At 51.3% G+C, this 19,858-nt stretch overlaps 1 protein-coding gene across 1 annotated transcript in view; it reads left to right on the top strand.

Annotated features, from left to right (window-relative positions):
- Positions 1 to 19,858, top strand: part of ALK (ALK receptor tyrosine kinase) — a 750,864-nt gene that overhangs the window by 690,265 nt on the left and 40,741 nt on the right. Inside the window, exons 17-20 of the mRNA XM_069768364.1 lie at positions 5,643 to 5,741; positions 5,972 to 6,124; positions 16,682 to 16,795; positions 18,629 to 18,815. Of these exons, the coding sequence (XP_069624465.1) occupies positions 5,643 to 5,741; positions 5,972 to 6,124; positions 16,682 to 16,795; positions 18,629 to 18,815 (553 nt within the window). The remainder of the gene's footprint in view (positions 1 to 5,642; positions 5,742 to 5,971; positions 6,125 to 16,681; positions 16,796 to 18,628; positions 18,816 to 19,858) is intronic.

Raw genomic sequence — 19,858 nt, 5'->3', positions numbered from 1 at the left:
CTCCTGTATATAATTATATATGTACAGCTGGTATAACCTGGGCATCTCCTATATATAATTATATATGTACAGCTGGTATAACCTGGACATCTCCTGTATATAATTATATATGTACAGCTGGTATAACCTGGGCATGTATATAATTATATATGTACAGCTGGTATAACCTGGGCATGTGTATAATTATATATGTACAGCTGGTATAACCTGGGCATCTCCTGTATATAATTATATATGTACAGCTGGTATAACCTGGGCATCTCCTGTATATAATTATATATGTACAGCTGGTATAACCTGGGCATCTCCTGTATATAATTATATATGTACAGCTGGTATAACCTGGGCATGTATATAATTATATATGTACAGCTGGTATAACCTGGGCATGTATATAATTATATATGTACAGCTGGTATAACCTGGGCATCTCCTGTATATAATTATATATGTACAGCTGGTATAACCTGGGAATGTATATAATTATATATGTACAGCTGGTATAACCTGGGCATGTATATAATTATATATGTACAGCTGGTATAACCTGGGCATGTATATAATTATATATGTACAGCTAGTGTAACCTGGGCATCTCCTGTACATAATTATATATGTACAGCTGGTATAACCTGGGCATCTCCTGTATATAATTATATATGTACAGCCGGTGTAACCTGGGCATCTCCTGTATATAATTATATATGTACAGCTGGTATAACCTGGGCATGTATATAATTATATATGTACAGCTGGTATAACCTGGGCATGTATATAATTATATATGTACAGCTAGTGTAACCTGGGCATCTCCTGTATATAATTATATATGTACAGCTGGTATAACCTGGGCATCTCCTGTATATAATTATATATGTACAGCCGGTGTAACCTGGGCATCTCCTGTATATAATTATATATGTACAGCTGGTATAACCTGGGCATGTATATAATTATATATGTACAGCCGGTGTAACCTGGGCATCTCCTGTATATAATTATATATGTACAGCTGCTATAACCTGGACATCTCCTGTATATAATTATATATGTACAGCTAGTGTAACTTGGGCATCTCCTGTACATAATTATATATGTACAGCCGGTATAACCAGGGCATTTCCTGTATATAATTATATATGTACAGCCGGTATAACCTGGGCATTTCCTGTATATAATTATATATGTACAGCCGGTATAACCTGGGCATCTCCTGTATATAATTATATATGTACAGCTGGTATAACCTGGGCATCTCCTATATATAATTATATATGTACAGCTGGTATAACCTGGGCATCTCCTGTATATAATTATATATGTACAGCTGGTATAACCTGGGCATGTATATAATTATATATGTACAGCTGGTATAACCTGGGCATGTGTATAATTATATATGTACAGCTGGTATAACCTGGGCATCTCCTGTATATAATTATATATGTACAGCTGGTATAACCTGGGCATCTCCTGTATATAATTATATATGTACAGCTGGTATAACCTGGGCATCTCTTGTATATAATTATATATGTACAGCTGGTATAACCTGGGCATGCATATAATTATATATGTACAGCTGGTATAACCTGGGCATGTATATAATTATATATGTACAGCTGGTATAACCTGGGCATCTCCTGTATATAATTATATATGTACAGCTGGTATAACCTGGGCATGTATATAATTATATATGTACAGCTGGTATAACCTGGGCATGTATATAATTATATATGTACAGCCGGTGTAACCTGGGCATCTCCTGTATATAATTGTATATGTACAGCTGGTATAACCTGGGCATCTCCTGTATATAATTATATATGTACAGCTGGTATAACCTGGGCATGCATATAATTATATATGTACAGCTGGTATAACCTGGGCATGTATATAATTATATATGTACAGCTGGTATAACCTGGGCATGTATATAATTATATATGTACAGCTAGTGTAACCTGGGCATCTCCTGTATATCTATATATATAATTGCCTAAGGGTTTTTCCGTCTGTCTGTCTGTCTGTCTGTCTGTCTGTCCTGGAAATCCCGGCTCTCTGATTGGTCGAGGCCGCCAGGCGTCTCTGATCAGGAACGGGCACAGCGACGATGATGTCATAAAGGACGTAGATATCCCGCGTCTGATTGGTCAAGGCCGCCAGGCCTCGACCAATCAGCAACGGGCACAGCGACGATGATGTCATAATGGTTGCCATGGCGACGATGTCATAAAGGTTGCCTCGACCAATCAGCGACGGGCACAGTCTGCCGCGAATTCTGGAATCATCATTGTCCATAGACTACGGGGACATGCATATTCTAGAATACCCGATGCGTTAGAATCGGGCCACAATCTAGTAATTATATATGTACAGCTGGTATAACCTGGGCATCTCCTGTATATAATTATATATGTACAGCCGGTGTAACCTGGGCATCTCCTGTATATAATTGTATATGTACAGCTGGTATAACCTGGGCATCTCCTGTATATAATTATATATGTACAGCTGGTATAACCTGGGCATGCATATAATTATATATGTACAGCTGGTATAACCTGGGCATGTATATAATTATATATGTACAGCCGGTGTAACCTGGGCATCTCCTGTATATAATTATATATGTACAGCTGCTATAACCTGGACATCTCCTGTATATAATTATATATGTACAGCTAGTGTAACTTGGGCATCTCCTGTATATAATTATATATGTACAGCCGGTATAACCTGGGCATCTCCTGTATAGAATTATATATGTACAGCTGGTATAACCTGGGCATCTCCTGTATATAATTATATATGTACAGCTGGTATAACCTGGGCATCTCCTGTATATAATTATATATGTACAGCTGCTATAACCTGGGCATGTATATAATTATATATGTACAGCTGGTATAACCTGGGCATCTCCAGTATGTAATTTTATATGTAGCTGGTATACTCTGGGTATCTCCTGTACATAATTTTATGTGTAGCTGGTATAACCTGGATATCATCTGGTGCACAGTTATACATTGATGTACCACTGGTATAACCTGGGTATCTCCTGTATATAATTATATATGTACAGCCGGTATAACCTGGGTATCTCCTGTATATAATTATATATGTACAGCTGGTATAACCTGGGCATCTCCTGTATATAATTATATATGTACAGCCGGTATAACCTGGGTATCTCCTGTATATAATTATATATGTACAGCTGGTATAACCTGGGTATCTCCTGTATATAATTATATATGTACAGCCGGTATAACCTGGGTATCTCCTGTACATAATTTTATGTGTAGCTGGTATAACCTGGGTATCATCTGGTACCCAGTTATACATTGATGTACCGCTGGTATAACCTGGGTATCTCCTGTGTATAATTATATATATGTACAGCTGGTATAACCTGGGTATCTGCTGTATATAATTATATATGTACAGCCGGTATAACCTGGGTATCTCCTGTACATAATTTTATGTGTAGCTGGTATAACCTGTGTATCATCTGGTGCCCAGTTATACATTGATGTACCGCTGGTATAACCTGGGTATCTCCTGTGTATAATTATATATGTACAGCTGGTATAACCTGGGTATCTCCTGTGTATAATTATATATGTACAGCTGGTATAACCTGGGCATCTCCTGTGTATAATTATATATGTACAGCTGGTATAACCTGCGCATCTCCTGTATATAATTATATATGTACAGCTGGTATAACCTGGGTATCTCCAGTATGTAATTTTATATGTAGCTGGTATACTCTGGGTATCTCCAGTATGTAATTTTATATGTAGCTGGTATACTCTGGGTATCTCCTGTACATAATTTTATATGTAGCTGGTATAACCTGGGTATCATCTGGTGCCCAGTTATACATTGATGTACCGCTGGTATAACCTGGGTATCTCCTGTATATAATTATATATGTACAGCTGGTATAACCTGGGTATCTCCAGTATGTAATTTTATATGTAGCTGGTATACTCTGGGTATCTCCAGTATGTAATTTTATATGTAGCTGGTATACTCTGGGTATCTCCTGTACATAATTTTATATGTAGCTGGTATAACCTGGGTATCATCTGGTGCCCAGTTATACATTGATGTACCGCTGGTATAACCTGGGTATCTCCTGTATATAATTATATATGTACAGCTGGTATAACCTGGGTATCTCCAGTATGTAATTTTATATGTAGCTGGTATACTCTGGGTATCTCCAGTATGTAATTTTATATGTAGCTGGTATAACCTAGGTATCTCCTGTATATAATTATATATGTACAGCTGGTATAACCTAGGTATCTCCTGTATATAATTATATATGTACAGCTGGTATAACCTGGGTATCTCCTGTGTATAATTATATGTGTACAGCTGGTATAACCTGGGCATCTCCTGTATATAATTATACTGTATATGGACAGCCGGTATAATCTGGGTATCTCCAGTATGTAATTTTATGTGTAGCTGGTATAACCTGGGTATCATCTGGTGCCCAGTTATACATTGATGTACCGCTGGTATAAGTTGCGCAGTTTGGTGTGATTTATGGTAGAAGTTGTAGGATATGAAGGTGACTTGTTTCGGGGCCGATGAGATAAATGACTTTTCTTTATTACCAGTGTAAAATCTCGCAGACGCTCTATTTGTGGTAATGTATCAGAGAACATTATCCTGTCTCTATCTGCATTATTTAGTGATTTATTTCCACACTCGGGAATTTCCGGAGCATTTTTAGCTTTCAGGTATCGCAGCGCCGACACTGTGCTGAGGTCATGGAAAACAGGAGACTCACATATAATTCACAGCCATGAATCAGGAAAACGCGTGCCGGCCGGGCTATGTGTGCCTTGGTGTTCCAGAATAATATCAGGATCACAGGGGTCCGAGCAGTCAAGCCCCCGGCCATTAGCAAGTTATCACCATCATGTCTCCTACTCTAGTCCCATCCAAAGTTCTGATGGCTCAATGTGTAGGAAAGCGATCCTGCTGTGCGGCATTAGGGGAGGTGCAGGGATCGGAGTGACCGTTCCAGAGGGGTTCCCCACTTTTGTAAATATTCCTAATTGTGGCAAGGTCTAAGGACACCATTGGACTGACCCATCTCAATTACAGTCCTTTTGGAGTCCAGGACCAGAGGTTTGTTCTGCTGGTGAACCTAGACTGGATACTGTAGAAAAGCAGAAGGTAAAGCTTTTGTTGGCAGGTATGTGTCACTGAGGTACCTGACCTCTGTGATGTGAATCCTGTTAAATAGTGTTCGCGTAATGAGAGGAATTTTAATGGACTGGATTTTGGGTCCGGGATTTAGGAGCGACCAGAAGAGCTTGGGTGGGAAAGGTCTCTCTGTATAAGGCAGCTGGCTTGGCTCAGGTGTGGTCTGCAGAGTTGGAGAGGAAAATTCTCACATTGCTGTGTCTGTGTGATGCTATAAAAGGGGAGAGGGAGCAGCGAGTAAGAGTCCAGCCCCCACCCCGCTGGTACGTCACCTAAGACCAGGACCCCCACAGATCAGACACGTAGAAATTGTGCATTTACAGAATCCAGATGGAATATTCCAGAATCTACAAGTGGGACCAACACGCGTAAATCACATGAAATTGTCGCCTTTCTCCCTGCAGGAGGTAACGCAGCAGAAGACAACAGCCCCGATGCAGATGGGTGGGACGGGGTCTCCTACATCAGTCCCCTCGGAGTTTTGTACACCCCTCCTCTTAAAGGTAACTGTTATGGGATGTCCATTAATTGTATTTATATTCTTTTTTAATGGGAGAAATGAGTCCAGTGTGTGTGGACATTGATGGGGATTGCGATTGGGATCCACACCATATCCCTGTATCAAAGCTACACCGCCAGATCATGACACAGGAAGTGTTGTCAGGGGGACACAGCAGCAGAGGTGCTGCAGGCATTGTCACAGCTCTGTTACGCGTCCTGCTTCATATTCTAGTGACTGAAAGCCACGGAGAAGTGGAGATAAAGCTGAATCTGAACTGCAGCCACTGCGAGATGGACGAATGCTACATGGATCCCGAATCCCAGGAGCTGACGTGTCACTGCGAGCTGGGCCGGGTGCTGGCCGAGGACGGGGTCTCCTGCATCGGTAACAGCATCCTGGTTGTGTCATCACAATGTCTGATTATTTCCAAGGTTTCCATAGTGTATCATTGACTGCGAGGAAGATGAGAGCGGCCACTAGTACCAGCGGGGGTCCTCTCCTGACATGAGCTCCAGGCCCTCATCCTCACAGTGCCCACTAGTACCAGCGGGGGTCCTCTCCTGACATGTGCTCCAGGCCCTCATCCTCACAGCGCCCACTAGTACCAGCGGGGGTCCTCTCCTGACATGAGCTCCAGGCCCTCATCCTCACAGTGCCCACTAGTACAAGCGGGGGTCCTCTCCTGACATGAGCTCCAGGCCCTCATCCTCACAGTGCCCACTAGTACAAGCGGGGGTCCTCTCCTGACATGAGCTCCAGGCCCTCATCCTCACAGTGCCCACTAGTACCAGCGGGGGTCCTCTCCTGACATGTGCTCCAGGCCCTCGTCCTCACAGTGCCCACTAGTACAAGCGGGGGTCCTCTCCTGACATGAGCTCCAGGCCCTCATCCTCACAGTGCCCACTAGTACAAGCGGGGGTCCTCTCCTGACATGAGCTCCAGGCCCTCATCCTCACAGTGCCCACTAGTACAAGCGGAGGTCCTCTCCTGACATGAGCTCCAGGCCCTCATCCTCACAGCGCCCACTAGTACCAGCGGGGGTCCTCTCCTGACATGTGCTCCAGGCCCTCATCCTCACAGCGCCCACTAGTACCAGCGGGGGTCCTCTCCTGACATGTGCTCCAGGCCCTCATCCTCACAGCGCCCACTAGTACAAGCGGGGGTCCTCTCCTGACATGTGCTCCAGGCCCTCATCCTCACAGTGCCCACTAGTACAAGCGGGGGTCCTCTCCTGACATGTGCTCCAGGCCCTCATCCTCACAGCGCCCACTAGTACCAGCGGGGGTCCTCTCCTGACATGTGCTCCAGGCCCTCATCCTCACAGCGCCCACTAGTACCAGCGGGGGTCCTCTCCTGACATGTGCTCCAGGCCCTCATCCTCACAGCGCCCACTAGTACAAGCGGGGGTCCTCTCCTGACATGTGCTCCAGGTTCTCATCCTCACAGTGCCCACTAGTACAAGCGGGGGTCCTCTCCTGACATGTGCTCCAGGCCCTCATCCTCACAGTGCCCACTAGTACAAGCGGGGGTCCTCCCCTGACATGTGCTCCAGGCCCTCATCCTCACAGTGCCCACTAGTACAAGCGGGTTTCCTCTCCTGACATGTGCTCCAGGCCCTCATCCTCACAGTGCCCACTAGTACAAGCGGGGGTCCTCTCCTGACATGAGCTCCAGGTCCTCATCCTCACAGTGCCCACTAGTACAAGCGGGGGTCCTCTCCTGACATGTGCTCCAGGCCCTCATCCTCACAGTGCCCACTAGTACAAGCGGGGGTCCTCTCCTGACATGTGCTCCAGGCCCTCATCCTCACAGTGCCCACTAGTACAAGAGGAGGTCCTCTCCTGACATGAGCTCCAGGCCCTCGTCCTCACAGTGCCCACTAGTACAAGCGGGGGTCCTCTCCTGACATGAGCTCCAGGCCCTCATCCTCACAGTGCCCACTAGTACAAGAGGAGGTCCTCTCCTGACATGTGCTCCAGGTCCTCATCCTCACAGTGCCCACTACTACAAGAGGAGGTCCTCTCCTGACATGAGCTTCAGGCCCTCATCCTCACAGTACCCACTAGTACAAGTAGTGGCCCTCTCCTGACATGAGCTCCAGGCCCTCATCCTCACAGTGCCCACTAGTACCAGCGGGGGTCCTCTCCTGACATGTGCTCCAGGCCCTCGTCCTCACAGTGCCCGCTACTACAAGAGGAGGTCCTCTCCTGACATGAGCTCCAGGCCCTCGTCCTCACAGTGCCCACTAGTACAAGTAGTGGCCCTCTCCTGACATGAGCTCCAGGCCCTCATCCTCACAGTGCCCACTAGTACAAGTAGTGGCCCTCTCCTGACATGAGCTCCAGGTCCTCATCCTCACAGTGCCCACTAGTACCAGCGGGGGTCCTCTCCTGACATGTGCTCCAGGCCCCCGTCCTCACAGTGCCCACTAGTACAAGCGGAGGTCCTCTCCTGACATGAGCTCCAGGTCCTCATCCTCACAGTGCCCACTAGTACAAGTAGTGGCCCTCTCCTGACATGTGCTCCAGGCCCTCGTCCTCACAGTGCCCACTAGTACAAGCGGGGGTCCTCTCCTGACATGTGCTCCAGGCCCTCATCCTCACAGTGCCCACTAGTACAAGCGGGGGTCCTCTCCTGACATGAGCTCCAGGCCCTCATCCTCACAGTGCCCACTATTACCAGCGGGGGTCCTCTCCTGACATGAGCTCCAGGCCCTCGTCCTCACAGTGCCCACTAGTACAAGAGGAGGTCCTCTCCTGACATGTGCTCCAGGCCCTCATCCTCACAGTGCCCACTAGTACAAGCAGGGGTCCTCTCCTGACATGTGCTCCAGGCCCTCGTCCTCACAGTGCCCACTAGTACAAGAGGAGGTCCTCTCCTGACATGTGCTCCAGGCCCTCATCCTCACAGTGCCCACTAGTACAAGCGGAGGTCCTCTCCTGACATGAGCTCCAGGCCCTCGTCCTCACAGTGCCCACTAGCACAATCGGGGGTCCTCTCCTGACATGTGCTCCAGGCCCTCATCCTCACAGTGCCCACTAGCACAATCGGGGGTCCTCTCCTGACATGAGCTCCAGGGCCTCATCCTCACAGTGCCCACTAGTACAAGAGGAGGTCCTCTCCTGACATGAGCTCCAGGCCCTCATCCTCACAGTGCCCACTAGTACAAGCGGAGGTCCTCTCCTGACATGAGCTCCAGGCCCTCGTCCTCACAGCGCCCACTAGTACAAGAGGAGGTCCTCTCCTGACATGTGCTCCAGGCCCTCATCCTCACAGTGCCCACTAGTACAAGCGGGGGTCCTCTCCTGACATGTGCTCCAGGCCCTCGTCCTCACAGTGCCCACTAGTACAAGCGGAGGTCCTCTCCTGACATGTGCACCAGGCCCTCATCCTCACAGTGCCCACTAGTACAAGCGGGGGTCCTCTCCTGACATGAGCTCCAGGGCCTCATCCTCACAGTGCCCACTAGTACAAGAGGAGGTCCTCTCCTGACATGAGCTCCAGGCCCTCATCCTCACAGTGCCCACTAGTACAAGCGGAGGTCCTCTCCTGACATGAGCTCCAGGCCCTCGTCCTCACAGCGCCCACTAGTACAAGCGGGGGTCCTCTCCTGACATGAGCTCCAGGTCCTCATCCTCACAGCGCCCACTAGTACAAGAGGAGGTCCTCTCCTGACATGAGCTCCAGGCCCTCATCCTCACAGCGCCCACTAGTACAAGAGGAGGTCCTCTCCTGACATGTGCTCCAGGCCCTCATCCTCACAGTGCCCACTAGTACAAGCGGGGGCCCTCTCCTGACATGTGCTCCAGGCCCTCATCCTCACAGTGCCCACTAGTACAAGCGGGGGTCCTCTCCTGACATGTGCTCCAGGCCCTCATCCTCACAGTGCCCACTAGTACAAGCGGGGGTCCTCTCCTGACATGTGCTCCAGGCCCTCATCCTCACAGTGCCCACTAGTACAAGCGGGGGTCCTCTCCTGACATGAGCTCCAGGTCCTCATCCTCACAGTGCCCACTAGTACAAGCGGAGGTCCTCTCCTGACATGTGCTCCAGGCCCTCATCCTCACAGCGCCCACTAGTACAAGCAGGGGTCCTCTCCTGACATGTGCTCCAGGCCCTCGTCCTCACAGTGCCCACTAGTACAAGCGGGGGTCCTCTCCTGACATGTGCTCCAGGCCCTCGTCCTCACAGTGCCCACTAGTACAAGAGGAGGTCCTCTCCTGACATGTGCTCCAGGCCCTCGTCCTCACAGTGCCCACTAGTACAAGCGGGGGTCCTCTCCTGACATGAGCTCCAGGGCCTCATCCTCACAGTGCCCACTACTACAAGAGGAGGTCCTCTCCTGACATGTGCTCCAGGCCCTCGTCCTCACAGTGCCCACTATTACCAGCGGGGGTCCTCTCCTGACATGTGCTCCAGGCCCTCATCCTCACAGTGCCCACTAGTACAAGCGGGGGTCCTCTCCTGACATGTGCTCCAGGCCCTCATCCTCACAGTGCCCACTAGTACAAGCGGGGGTCCTCTCCTGACATGTGCTCCAGGCCCTCGTCCTCACAGTGCCCACTAGTACAAGCGGGGGTCCTCTCCTGACATGTGCTCCAGGCCCTCGTCCTCACAGTGCCCACTAGTACAAGCGGGGGTCCTCTCCTGACATGTGCTCCAGGTCCTCGTCCTCACAGTGCCCACTAGTACAAGCGGGGGTCCTCTCCTGACATGTGCTCCAGGCCCTCATCCTCACAGCGCCCACTAGTACAAGCGGGGGTCCTCTCCTGACATGTGCTCCAGGCCCTCGTCCTCACAGTGCCCACTATTACCAGCGGGGGTCCTCTCCTGACATGTGCTCCAGGCCCTCATCCTCACAGTGCCCACTAGTACAAGTAGTGGCCCTCTCCTGACATGAGCTCCAGGCCCTCATCCTCACAGTGCCCACTAGTACCAGCGGGGGTCCTCTCCTGACATGTGCTCCAGGCCCTCGTCCTCACAGTGCCCACTAGTACAAGCGGGGGTCCTCTCCTGACATGTGCTCCAGGCCCTCGTCCTCACAGTGCCCACTAGTACAAGCGGGGGTCCTCTCCTGACATGTGCTCCAGGCCCTCGTCCTCACAGTGCCCACTAGTACAAGCGGGGGTCCTCTCCTGACATGTGCTCCAGGCCCTCGTCCTCACAGTGCCCACTAGTACAAGCGGGGGTCCTCTCCTGACATGAGCTCCAGGCCCTCATCCTCACAGTGCCCACTAGTACAAGCGGGGGTCGTCTCCTGACATGTGCTCCAGGCCCTCGTCCTCACAGTGCCCACTACTACAAGAGGAGGTCCTCTCCTGACATGTGCTCCAGGCCCTCATCCTCACAGTGCCCACTAGTACAAGCAGGGGTCCTCTCCTGACATGTGCTCCAGGCCCTCATCCTCACAGCGCCCACTAGTACAAGCGGGGGTCGTCTCCTGACATGTGCTCCAGGCCCTCGTCCTCACAGTGCCCACTACTACAAGAGGAGGTCCTCTCCTGACATGAGCTCCAGGTCCTCATCCTCACAGTGCCCACTAGTACAAGCGGGTTTCCTCTCCTGACATGAGCTCCAGGCCCTCATCCTCACAGTGCCCACTAGTACCAGCGGAGGTCCTCTCCTGACATGAGCTCCAGGCCCTCATCCTCACAGTGCCCACTAGTACAAGCGGGTTTCCTCTCCTGACATGAGCTCCAGGCCCTCATCCTCACAGTGCCCACTAGTACCAGCGGAGGTCCTCTCCTGACATGAGCTCCAGGCCCTCATCCTCACAGTGCCCACTAGTACCAGCGGAGGTCCTCTCCTGACATGTGCTCCAGGCCCTCGTCCTCACAGTGCCCACTACTACAAGAGGAGGTCCTCTCCTGACATGAGCTCCAGGTCCTCATCCTCACAGTGCCCACTAGTACAAGCGGGTTTCCTCTCCTGACATGAGCTCCAGGCCCTCATCCTCACAGTGCCCACTAGTACCAGCGGAGGTCCTCTCCTGACATGAGCTCCAGGCCCTCATCCTCACAGTGCCCACTAGTACAAGAGGAGGTCCTCTCCTGACATGAGCTCCAGGCCCTCATCCTCACAGTGCCCACTAGTACAAGCGGGTTTCCTCTCCTGACATGAGCTCCAGGCCCTCATCCTCACAGTGCCCACTAGTACCAGCGGGGGTCCTCTCCTGACATGAGCTCCAGGCCCTCATCCTCACAGTGCCCACTAGTACAAGCGGGTTTCCTCTCCTGACATGAGCTCCAGGCCCTCATCCTCACAGTGCCCACTAGTACAAGCGGGGGTCCTCTCCTGACATGAGCTCCAGGCCCTCATCCTCACAGTGCCCACTAGTACAAGCGGGGGTCCTCTCCTGACATGTGCTCCAGGCCCTCATCCTCACAGTGCCCACTATTACCAGCGGGGGTCCTCTCCTGACATGAGCTCCAGGCCCTCGTCCTCACAGTGCCCACTAGTACAAGCGGGGGTCCTCTCCTGACATGAGCTCCAGGCCCTCGTCCTCACAGTGCCCACTAGTACAAGCAGGGGTCCTCTCCTGACATGTGCTCCAGGGCCTCATCCTCACAGTGCCCACTAGTACAAGCGGAGGTCCTCTCCTGACATGTGCTCCAGGCCCTCATCCTCACAGTGCCCACTAGTACAAGCGGGGGTCCTCTCCTGACATGTGCTCCAGGCCCTCATCCTCACAGTGCCCACTAGTACAAGCGGGGGTCCTCTCCTGACATGTGCTCCAGGCCCTCATCCTCACAGTGCCCACTAGTACAAGCGGGGGTCCTCTCCTGACATGTGCTCCAGGCCCTCATCCTCACAGTGCCCACTAGTACAAGCGGGGGTCCTCTCCTGACATGAGCTCCAGGCCCTCATCCTCACAGTGCCCACTAGTACAAGCGGGGGTCCTCTCCTGACATGAGCTCCAGGCCCTCGTCCTCACAGTGCCCACTAGTACAAGCGGGGGTCCTCTCCTGACATGATCTCCAGGCCCTCGTCCTCACAGTGCCCACTAGTACAAGCGGGGGTCCTCTCCTGACATGTGCTCCAGGCCCTCATCCTCACAGTGCCCACTAGTACAAGAGGAGGTCCTCTCCTGACATGAGCTCCAGGCCCTCGTCCTCACAGTGCCCACTAGTACCAGCGGGGGTCCTCTCCTGACATGTGCTCCAGGCCCTCGTCCTCACAGTGCCCACTAGTACAAGCGGAGGTCCTCTCCTGACATGTGCTCCAGGCCCTCGTCCTCACAGTGCCCACTAGTACAAGCAGGGGTCCTCTCCTGACATGAGCTCCAGGCCCTCATTCTCACAGTGCCCACTAGTACAAGAGGAGGTCCTCTCCTGACATGTGCTCCAGGCCCTCATCCTCACAGTGCCCACTAGTACAAGCGGGGGTCCTCTCCTGACATGAGCTCCAGGCCCTCATCCTCACAGTGCCCACTAGTACAAGCGGAGGTCCTCTCCTGACATGTGCTCCAGGCCCTCGTCCTCACAGTGCCCACTAGTACAAGCGGAGGTCCTCTCCTGACATGTGCTCCAGGCCCTCATCCTCACAGTGCCCACTAGTACAAGCGGGGGTCCTCTCCTGACATGAGCTCCAGGCCCTCGTCCTCACAGTGCCCACTAGTACCAGCGGGGGTCCTCTCCTGACATGTGCTCCAGGCCCTCGTCCTCACAGTGCCCACTAGTACAAGCGGAGGTCCTCTCCTGACATGTGCTCCAGGCCCTCGTCCTCACAGTGCCCACTAGTACAAGCAGGGGTCCTCTCCTGACATGTGCTCCAGGCCCTCATTCTCACAGTGCCCACTAGTACAAGCGGGGGTCCTCTCCTGACATGAGCTCCAGGCCCTCATCCTCACAGTGCCCACTAGTACAAGCGGGGGTCCTCTCCTGACATGAGCTCCAGGCCCTCATCCTCACAGTGCCCACTAGTACAAGCGGGGGTCCTCTCCTGACATGAGCTCCAGGCCCTCATCCTCACAGTGCCCACTAGTACAAGAGGAGGTCCTCTCCTGACATGTGCTCCAGGCCCTCATCCTCACAGTGCCCACTAGTACAAGCGGGGGTCCTCTCCTGACATGAGCTCCAGGCCCTCATCCTCACAGTGCCCACTAGTACAAGCGGAGGTCCTCTCCTGACATGTGCTCCAGGCCCTCGTCCTCACAGTGCCCACTAGTACAAGCGGGGGTCCTCTCCTGACATGTGCTCCAGGCCCTCGTCCTCACAGTGCCCACTAGTACAAGCGGGGGTCCTCTCCTGACATGTGCTCCAGGCCCTCATCCTCACAGTGCCCACTAGTACAAGCGGGGGTCCTCTCCTGACATGTGCTCCAGGCCCTCATCCTCACAGTGCCCACTAGTACAAGCGGGGGTCCTCTCCTGACATGTGCTCCAGGTCCTCATCCTCACAGTGCCCACTAGTACAAGCGGGGGTCCTCTCCTGACATGTGCTCCAGGCCCTCGTCCTCACAGTGCCCACTAGTACAAGCGGGGGTCCTCTCCTGACATGTGCTCCAGGCCCTCATCCTCACAGTGCCCACTAGTACATGCAGGGGTCCTCTCCTGACATGAGCTCCAGGCCCTCATCCTCACAGTGCCCACTAGTACAAGCGGGGGTCCTCTCCTGACATGAGCTCCAGGCCCTCATCCTCACAGTGCCCACTAGTACAAGAGGAGGTCCTCTCCTGACATGTGCTCCAGGCCCTCATCCTCACAGTGCCCACTAGTACAAGCGGGGGTCCTCTCCTGACATGAGCTCCAGGCCCTCATCCTCACAGTGCCCACTAGTACAAGCGGGGGTCCTCTCCTGACATGTGCTCCAGGCCCTCGTCCTCACAGTGCCCACTAGTACAAGCGGGGGTCCTCTCCTGACATGTGCTCCAGGCCCTCATCCTCACAGTGCCCACTAGTACAAGCGGGGGTCCTCTCCTGACATGTGCTCCAGGTCCTCATCCTCACAGTGCCCACTAGTACAAGCGGAGGTCCTCTCCTGACATGAGCTCCAGGCCCTCATCCTCACAGTGCCCACTAGTACAAGCGGGGGTCCTCTCCTGACATGTGCTCCAGGTCCTCGTCCTCACAGTGCCCACTAGTACAAGCGGGGGTCCTCTCCTGACATGTGCTCCAGGCCCTCGTCCTCACAGTGCCCACTAGTACAAGCGGGGGTCCTCTCCTGACATGTGCTCCAGGCCCTCGTCCTCACAGTGCCCACTAGTACAAGCGGGGGTCCTCTCCTGACATGTGCTCCAGGCCCTCATCCTCACAGTGCCCACTAGTACAAGCGGGGGTCCTCTCCTGACATGAGCTCCAGGCCCTCATCCTCACAGTGCCCACTAGTACAAGCGGGGGTCCTCTCCTGACATGAGCTCCAGGCCCTCGTCCTCACAGTGCCCACTAGTACAAGCAGGGGTCCTCTCCTGACATGTGCTCCAGGCCCTCATCCTCACAGTGCCCACTATTACCAGCGGGGGTCCTCTCCTGACATGAGCTCCAGGCCCTCATCCTCACAGTGCCCACTAGTACAAGCGGGGGTCCTCTCCTGACATGTGCTCCAGGCCCTCGTCCTCACAGTGCCCACTAGTACAAGCGGGGGTCCTCTCCTGACATGAGCTCCAGGCCCTCATCCTCACAGTGCCCACTAGTACAAGCGGGGGTCCTCTCCTGACATGTGCTCCAGGCCCTCGTCCTCACAGTGCCCACTAGTACAAGCAGGGGTCCTCTCCTGACATGTGCTCCAGGCCCTCATCCTCACAGTGCCCACTAGTACAAGCGGGGGTCCTCTCCTGACATGTGCTCCAGGCCCTCATCCTCACAGTGCCCACTAGTACAAGCGGGGGTCCTCTCCTGACATGAGCTCCAGGCCCTCATCCTCACAGTGCCCACTAGTACAAGCGGAGTTCCTCTCCTGACATGAGCTCCAGGCCCTCATCCTCACAGTGCCCACTAGTACAAGCGGGGGTCCTCTCCTGACATGAGCTCCAGGCCCTCATCCTCACAGTGCCCACTAGTACAAGCGGGGGTCCTCTCCTGACATGTGCTCCAGGCCCTCATCCTCACAGTGCCCACTAGTACAAGCGGGGGTCCTCTCCTGACATGTGCTCCAGGCCCTCGTCCTCACAGTGCCCACTAGTACAAGCGGGGGTCCTCTCCTGACATGTGCTCCAGGCCCTCGTCCTCACAGTGCCCACTAGTACAAGCAGGGGTCCTCTCCTGACATGAGCTCCAGGCCCTCATCCTCACAGTGCCCACTAGTACAAGCGGGGGTCCTCTCCTGACATGAGCTCCAGGCCCTCGTCCTCACAGTGCCCACTAGTACAAGCGGGGGTCCTCTCCTGACATGTGCTCCAGGCCCTCGTCCTCACAGTGCCCACTAGTACAAGCAGGGGTCCTCTCCTGACATGTGCTCCAGGCCCTCATCCTCACAGTGCCCACTAGTACAAGCGGGGGTCCTCTCCTGACATGAGCTCCAGGCCCTCATCCTCACGGTGCCCACTAGTACAAGCGGGGGTCCTCTCCTGACATGAGCTCCAGGCCCTCATCCTCACGGTGCCCACTAGTACAAGCGGGGGTCCTCTCCTGACATGAGCTCCAGGCCCTCATCCTCACAGTGCCCACTAGTACAAGCGGGGGTCCTCTCCTGACATGAGCTCCAGGTCCTCATCCTCACAGTGCCCACTAGTACAAGCGGAGGTCCTCTCCTGACATGAGCTCCAGGCCCTCGTCCTCACAGTGCCCACTAGTACAAGAGGAGGTCCTCTCCTGACATGTGCTCCAGGCCCTCATCCTCACAGTGCCCACTAGTACAAATGGGGGTCTTCTTCCCTCCCTCCGCTCTGGCCCATGATGTGAACACTGGGGTCATTAATTCAGATGCTGATTTATTTGCTCTTTCTGTTATTCGCATTTTGCATGAGGGAAAATAAACTTTTGGAAACAATATTTTTCTTTTGCAGACGATCAGATGCAGTCGGCGCAGGAGACTCACCTGCCGCTGTCTCTGGTGCTGTCCATTGTGACCTCCGGGCTCGTGGCCGCCCTCATTCTGGCCTTCTCTGGAATCATGATCGGTGAGATAGCAGAAAATCACAGGAACATAAGACCCATCATTGACCAGTCCACAAGCTCCAGGGCTGGTGGCTCCATAGATCCAGCTGGGGATCAGAAAGGACTATGGAGTCTCTAGGATGAAAGCAGCGTCAGGAGGAGACATCGGTGGTGGCTCCTGGAGTCTCGAAGATAGTGGCAGCTGCCATAGTAATCCATGGGAATCCATCTATTACTGTATATACCGTATACTCCTCCGGTTGGCACTGCCGTTCTCCTGCTGGTTATACAGGAATCATGGAGTCTCCGCTGGACGAAAACTACATTTATCTAAATGCAATAAAAGTAGAACTCTGACAATCACAGAAAAAGATAAAATCGTGTGATTTGTCCTCCCCACCCCCGCTGTCAGCCGCGGCAGCGCTCCGGTGACTGCCCCTGACAGCTCACAAATCGGTGTGAATTATTCAGCCGGATGATTCTAATTAGCGGACTCCTCTCTGGTCTTTAATAATGACACCAGCGAATATAATGAGGTCCGGACTGATTGATTCATTCGTTTGGTGAGCATGAGAGCCAGGAGGATCGGCCCCTAATGGTCTTACTGGGCTCTAGCTATACACATGGCTTAGATACACTCTGCTGAGCAGTGTATTATACATGGCAAGACTAGATACAGTAGACTGGATCACACATGATCGGATTAGATACATGGCTCAGCAGAGTATCATACATGATAAGATTAGATACAGTAGACTGGATCACACATGATCGGATTAGATACACGGCTCAGCAGAGTGTATCATACATGACAAGACTAGATACAGTAGACTGTATCACACATGATCGGATTAGATGCACGGCTCAGCAGAGTGTATCATACATGATAAGATTAGATACAGTAGACTGGATCACACATGATCGGATTAGATACACGGCTCAGCAGAGTGTATCATACATGATAAGACTAGATACAGTAGACTGTATCACACATGATCGGATTAGATACACGGCTCAGCAGAGTGTATCATACATGATAAGATTAGATACAGTAGACTGGATCACACATGATCGGATTAGATACACGGCTCAGCAGAGTGTATCATACATGATAAGATTAGATACAGTAGACTGGATCACACATGATCGGATTAGATACACGGCTCAGCAGAGTGTATCATACATGATAAGATTAGATACAGTAGACTGGATCACACATGATCGGATTAGATACACTGCTCAGCAGAGTGTATCATACATGATAAGACTAGATACAGTAGACTGTATCACACATGATCGGATTAGATACACGGCTCAGCAGAGTGTATCATACATGATAAGATTAGATACAGTAGACTGGATCACACATGATCGGATTAGATACACGGCTCAGCAGAGTGTATCAGACATGATAAGACTAGATACAGTAGACGGTATCACACATGATCGGATTAGATGCACGGCTCAGCAGAGTGTATCATACATGATAAGATTAGATACAGTAGACTGGATCACACATGATCGGATTAGATACACGGCTCAGCAGAGTGTATCATACATGATAAGATTAGATACAGTAGACTGGATCACACATGATCGGATTAGATACACTGCTCAGCAGAGTGTATTAGACATGATAAGATTAGATACAGTAGACTGGATCACACATGATCGGATTAGATACACGGCTCAGCAGAGTGTATCATACATGACAAGACTAGATACAGTAGACTGTATCACACATGATTGGATTAGATGCACGGCTCAGCAGACAGTATCAGACATGATAGGCTTGGGTACACTTAGGTAGGACAGTAGAGATACATCTGATACATTGTATCGTTTCCTGTACCCAGTGTATCGCAGGAAGCACCAGGAGCTCCAGGCCATACAGATGGAGTTACAAAGCCCTGACTACAAGCTGAGCAAAGTCCGGACCTCCACCATCATGACTGATTACAACCCCAACTACTGCTTCGCCGGCAAGGTGACCTCCATCGGAGACCTGAAGGAGGTGCCCAGGAAGAACATCTCCCTGATCAGGTAACGGGCCATAATAATATCACAGATATGTAAGAGTCGTCATCTCCGGCCGATACCAGGACGGCGGACCAACCACTGACCCTCATACCAAGGGAGACACAAGTAGCCCCTTAAAGGCGAACTCCAGGTCAGACCATCGAATCTAGAAGTCTGTGGATTTTCTTTCCAATTGGAAGATTCCACATTATCTTCTGACTCCGGTTCTACAAGCTTCATTCTGGACTATAGGAAGGAAAAGTAACTAGAAAATAACAGGTTATTTAATTCAGGTTTTACTTTTAAAGTTTATTTTTAAAACCTTGAAATACAGCAGATTTCATTCATTGACACTTCCTGATACTTTCCGGGGATTTGTCGGCTTTGCTGTATAGACTAGGACAAGTAGAGCAGAGTCATCTCATTATCAGCTGCCGGTAGCCTGTAGAAGGCAGAATAATAACATTACACGCTATATACAAAGATAAGGATTCGTGGCCCCCTCTGTAATGTCCTGCTCTTCAGGTGCCGTTCCTTGCAGCTGCCATAAAGCACACACTCCGCTGTAAATTCTATATACACAGTACAAATCTGAAGTAAGTCCCCAATATGGCCACCACCAATCTACATACAATTAAAAGTAATAGCGCAACATTATCTATTCTACTGGCTGAAATCTAACGTTTTAGATTAACATAATAGAAATTCGATTTTTCCCTTTAAGGAATTATTCTCTACATCTCCATCCGTGAGTCCGTGCGTGAATATCTATTGTTCCATAATTATGTTGAAATATACAGAAAAAGAAAAAAAAAACATCGTAAAGAAAAGTTTATGCCACCCTAGAAATTGATACACAGAATAGTAATAAACTGTTACTAAAACTCCGGAGAAAATTCCCGTGACGGATCTGTATATTAGCGGCATTAACTTCCGCGAACTCTCCGGCTGCCGGGGCCAGAGATTAACTACAGTTCTCCAGTGTGAGACATAAAGAAGGAGATCTCTGCCGAGGCTTCAGCCGACCGTTAGCGTTAAATTGATGAGATGCCACGGAGGGACCTTGT

Source organism: Ranitomeya imitator, chromosome 5, assembly GCF_032444005.1.
Source record: "Ranitomeya imitator isolate aRanImi1 chromosome 5, aRanImi1.pri, whole genome shotgun sequence".
NCBI lineage: Eukaryota > Metazoa > Chordata > Amphibia > Anura > Dendrobatidae > Ranitomeya > Ranitomeya imitator.
Note: the sequence above shows the minus strand (reverse complement) of the source record. Positions and strands in the feature narration are given on the sequence as shown.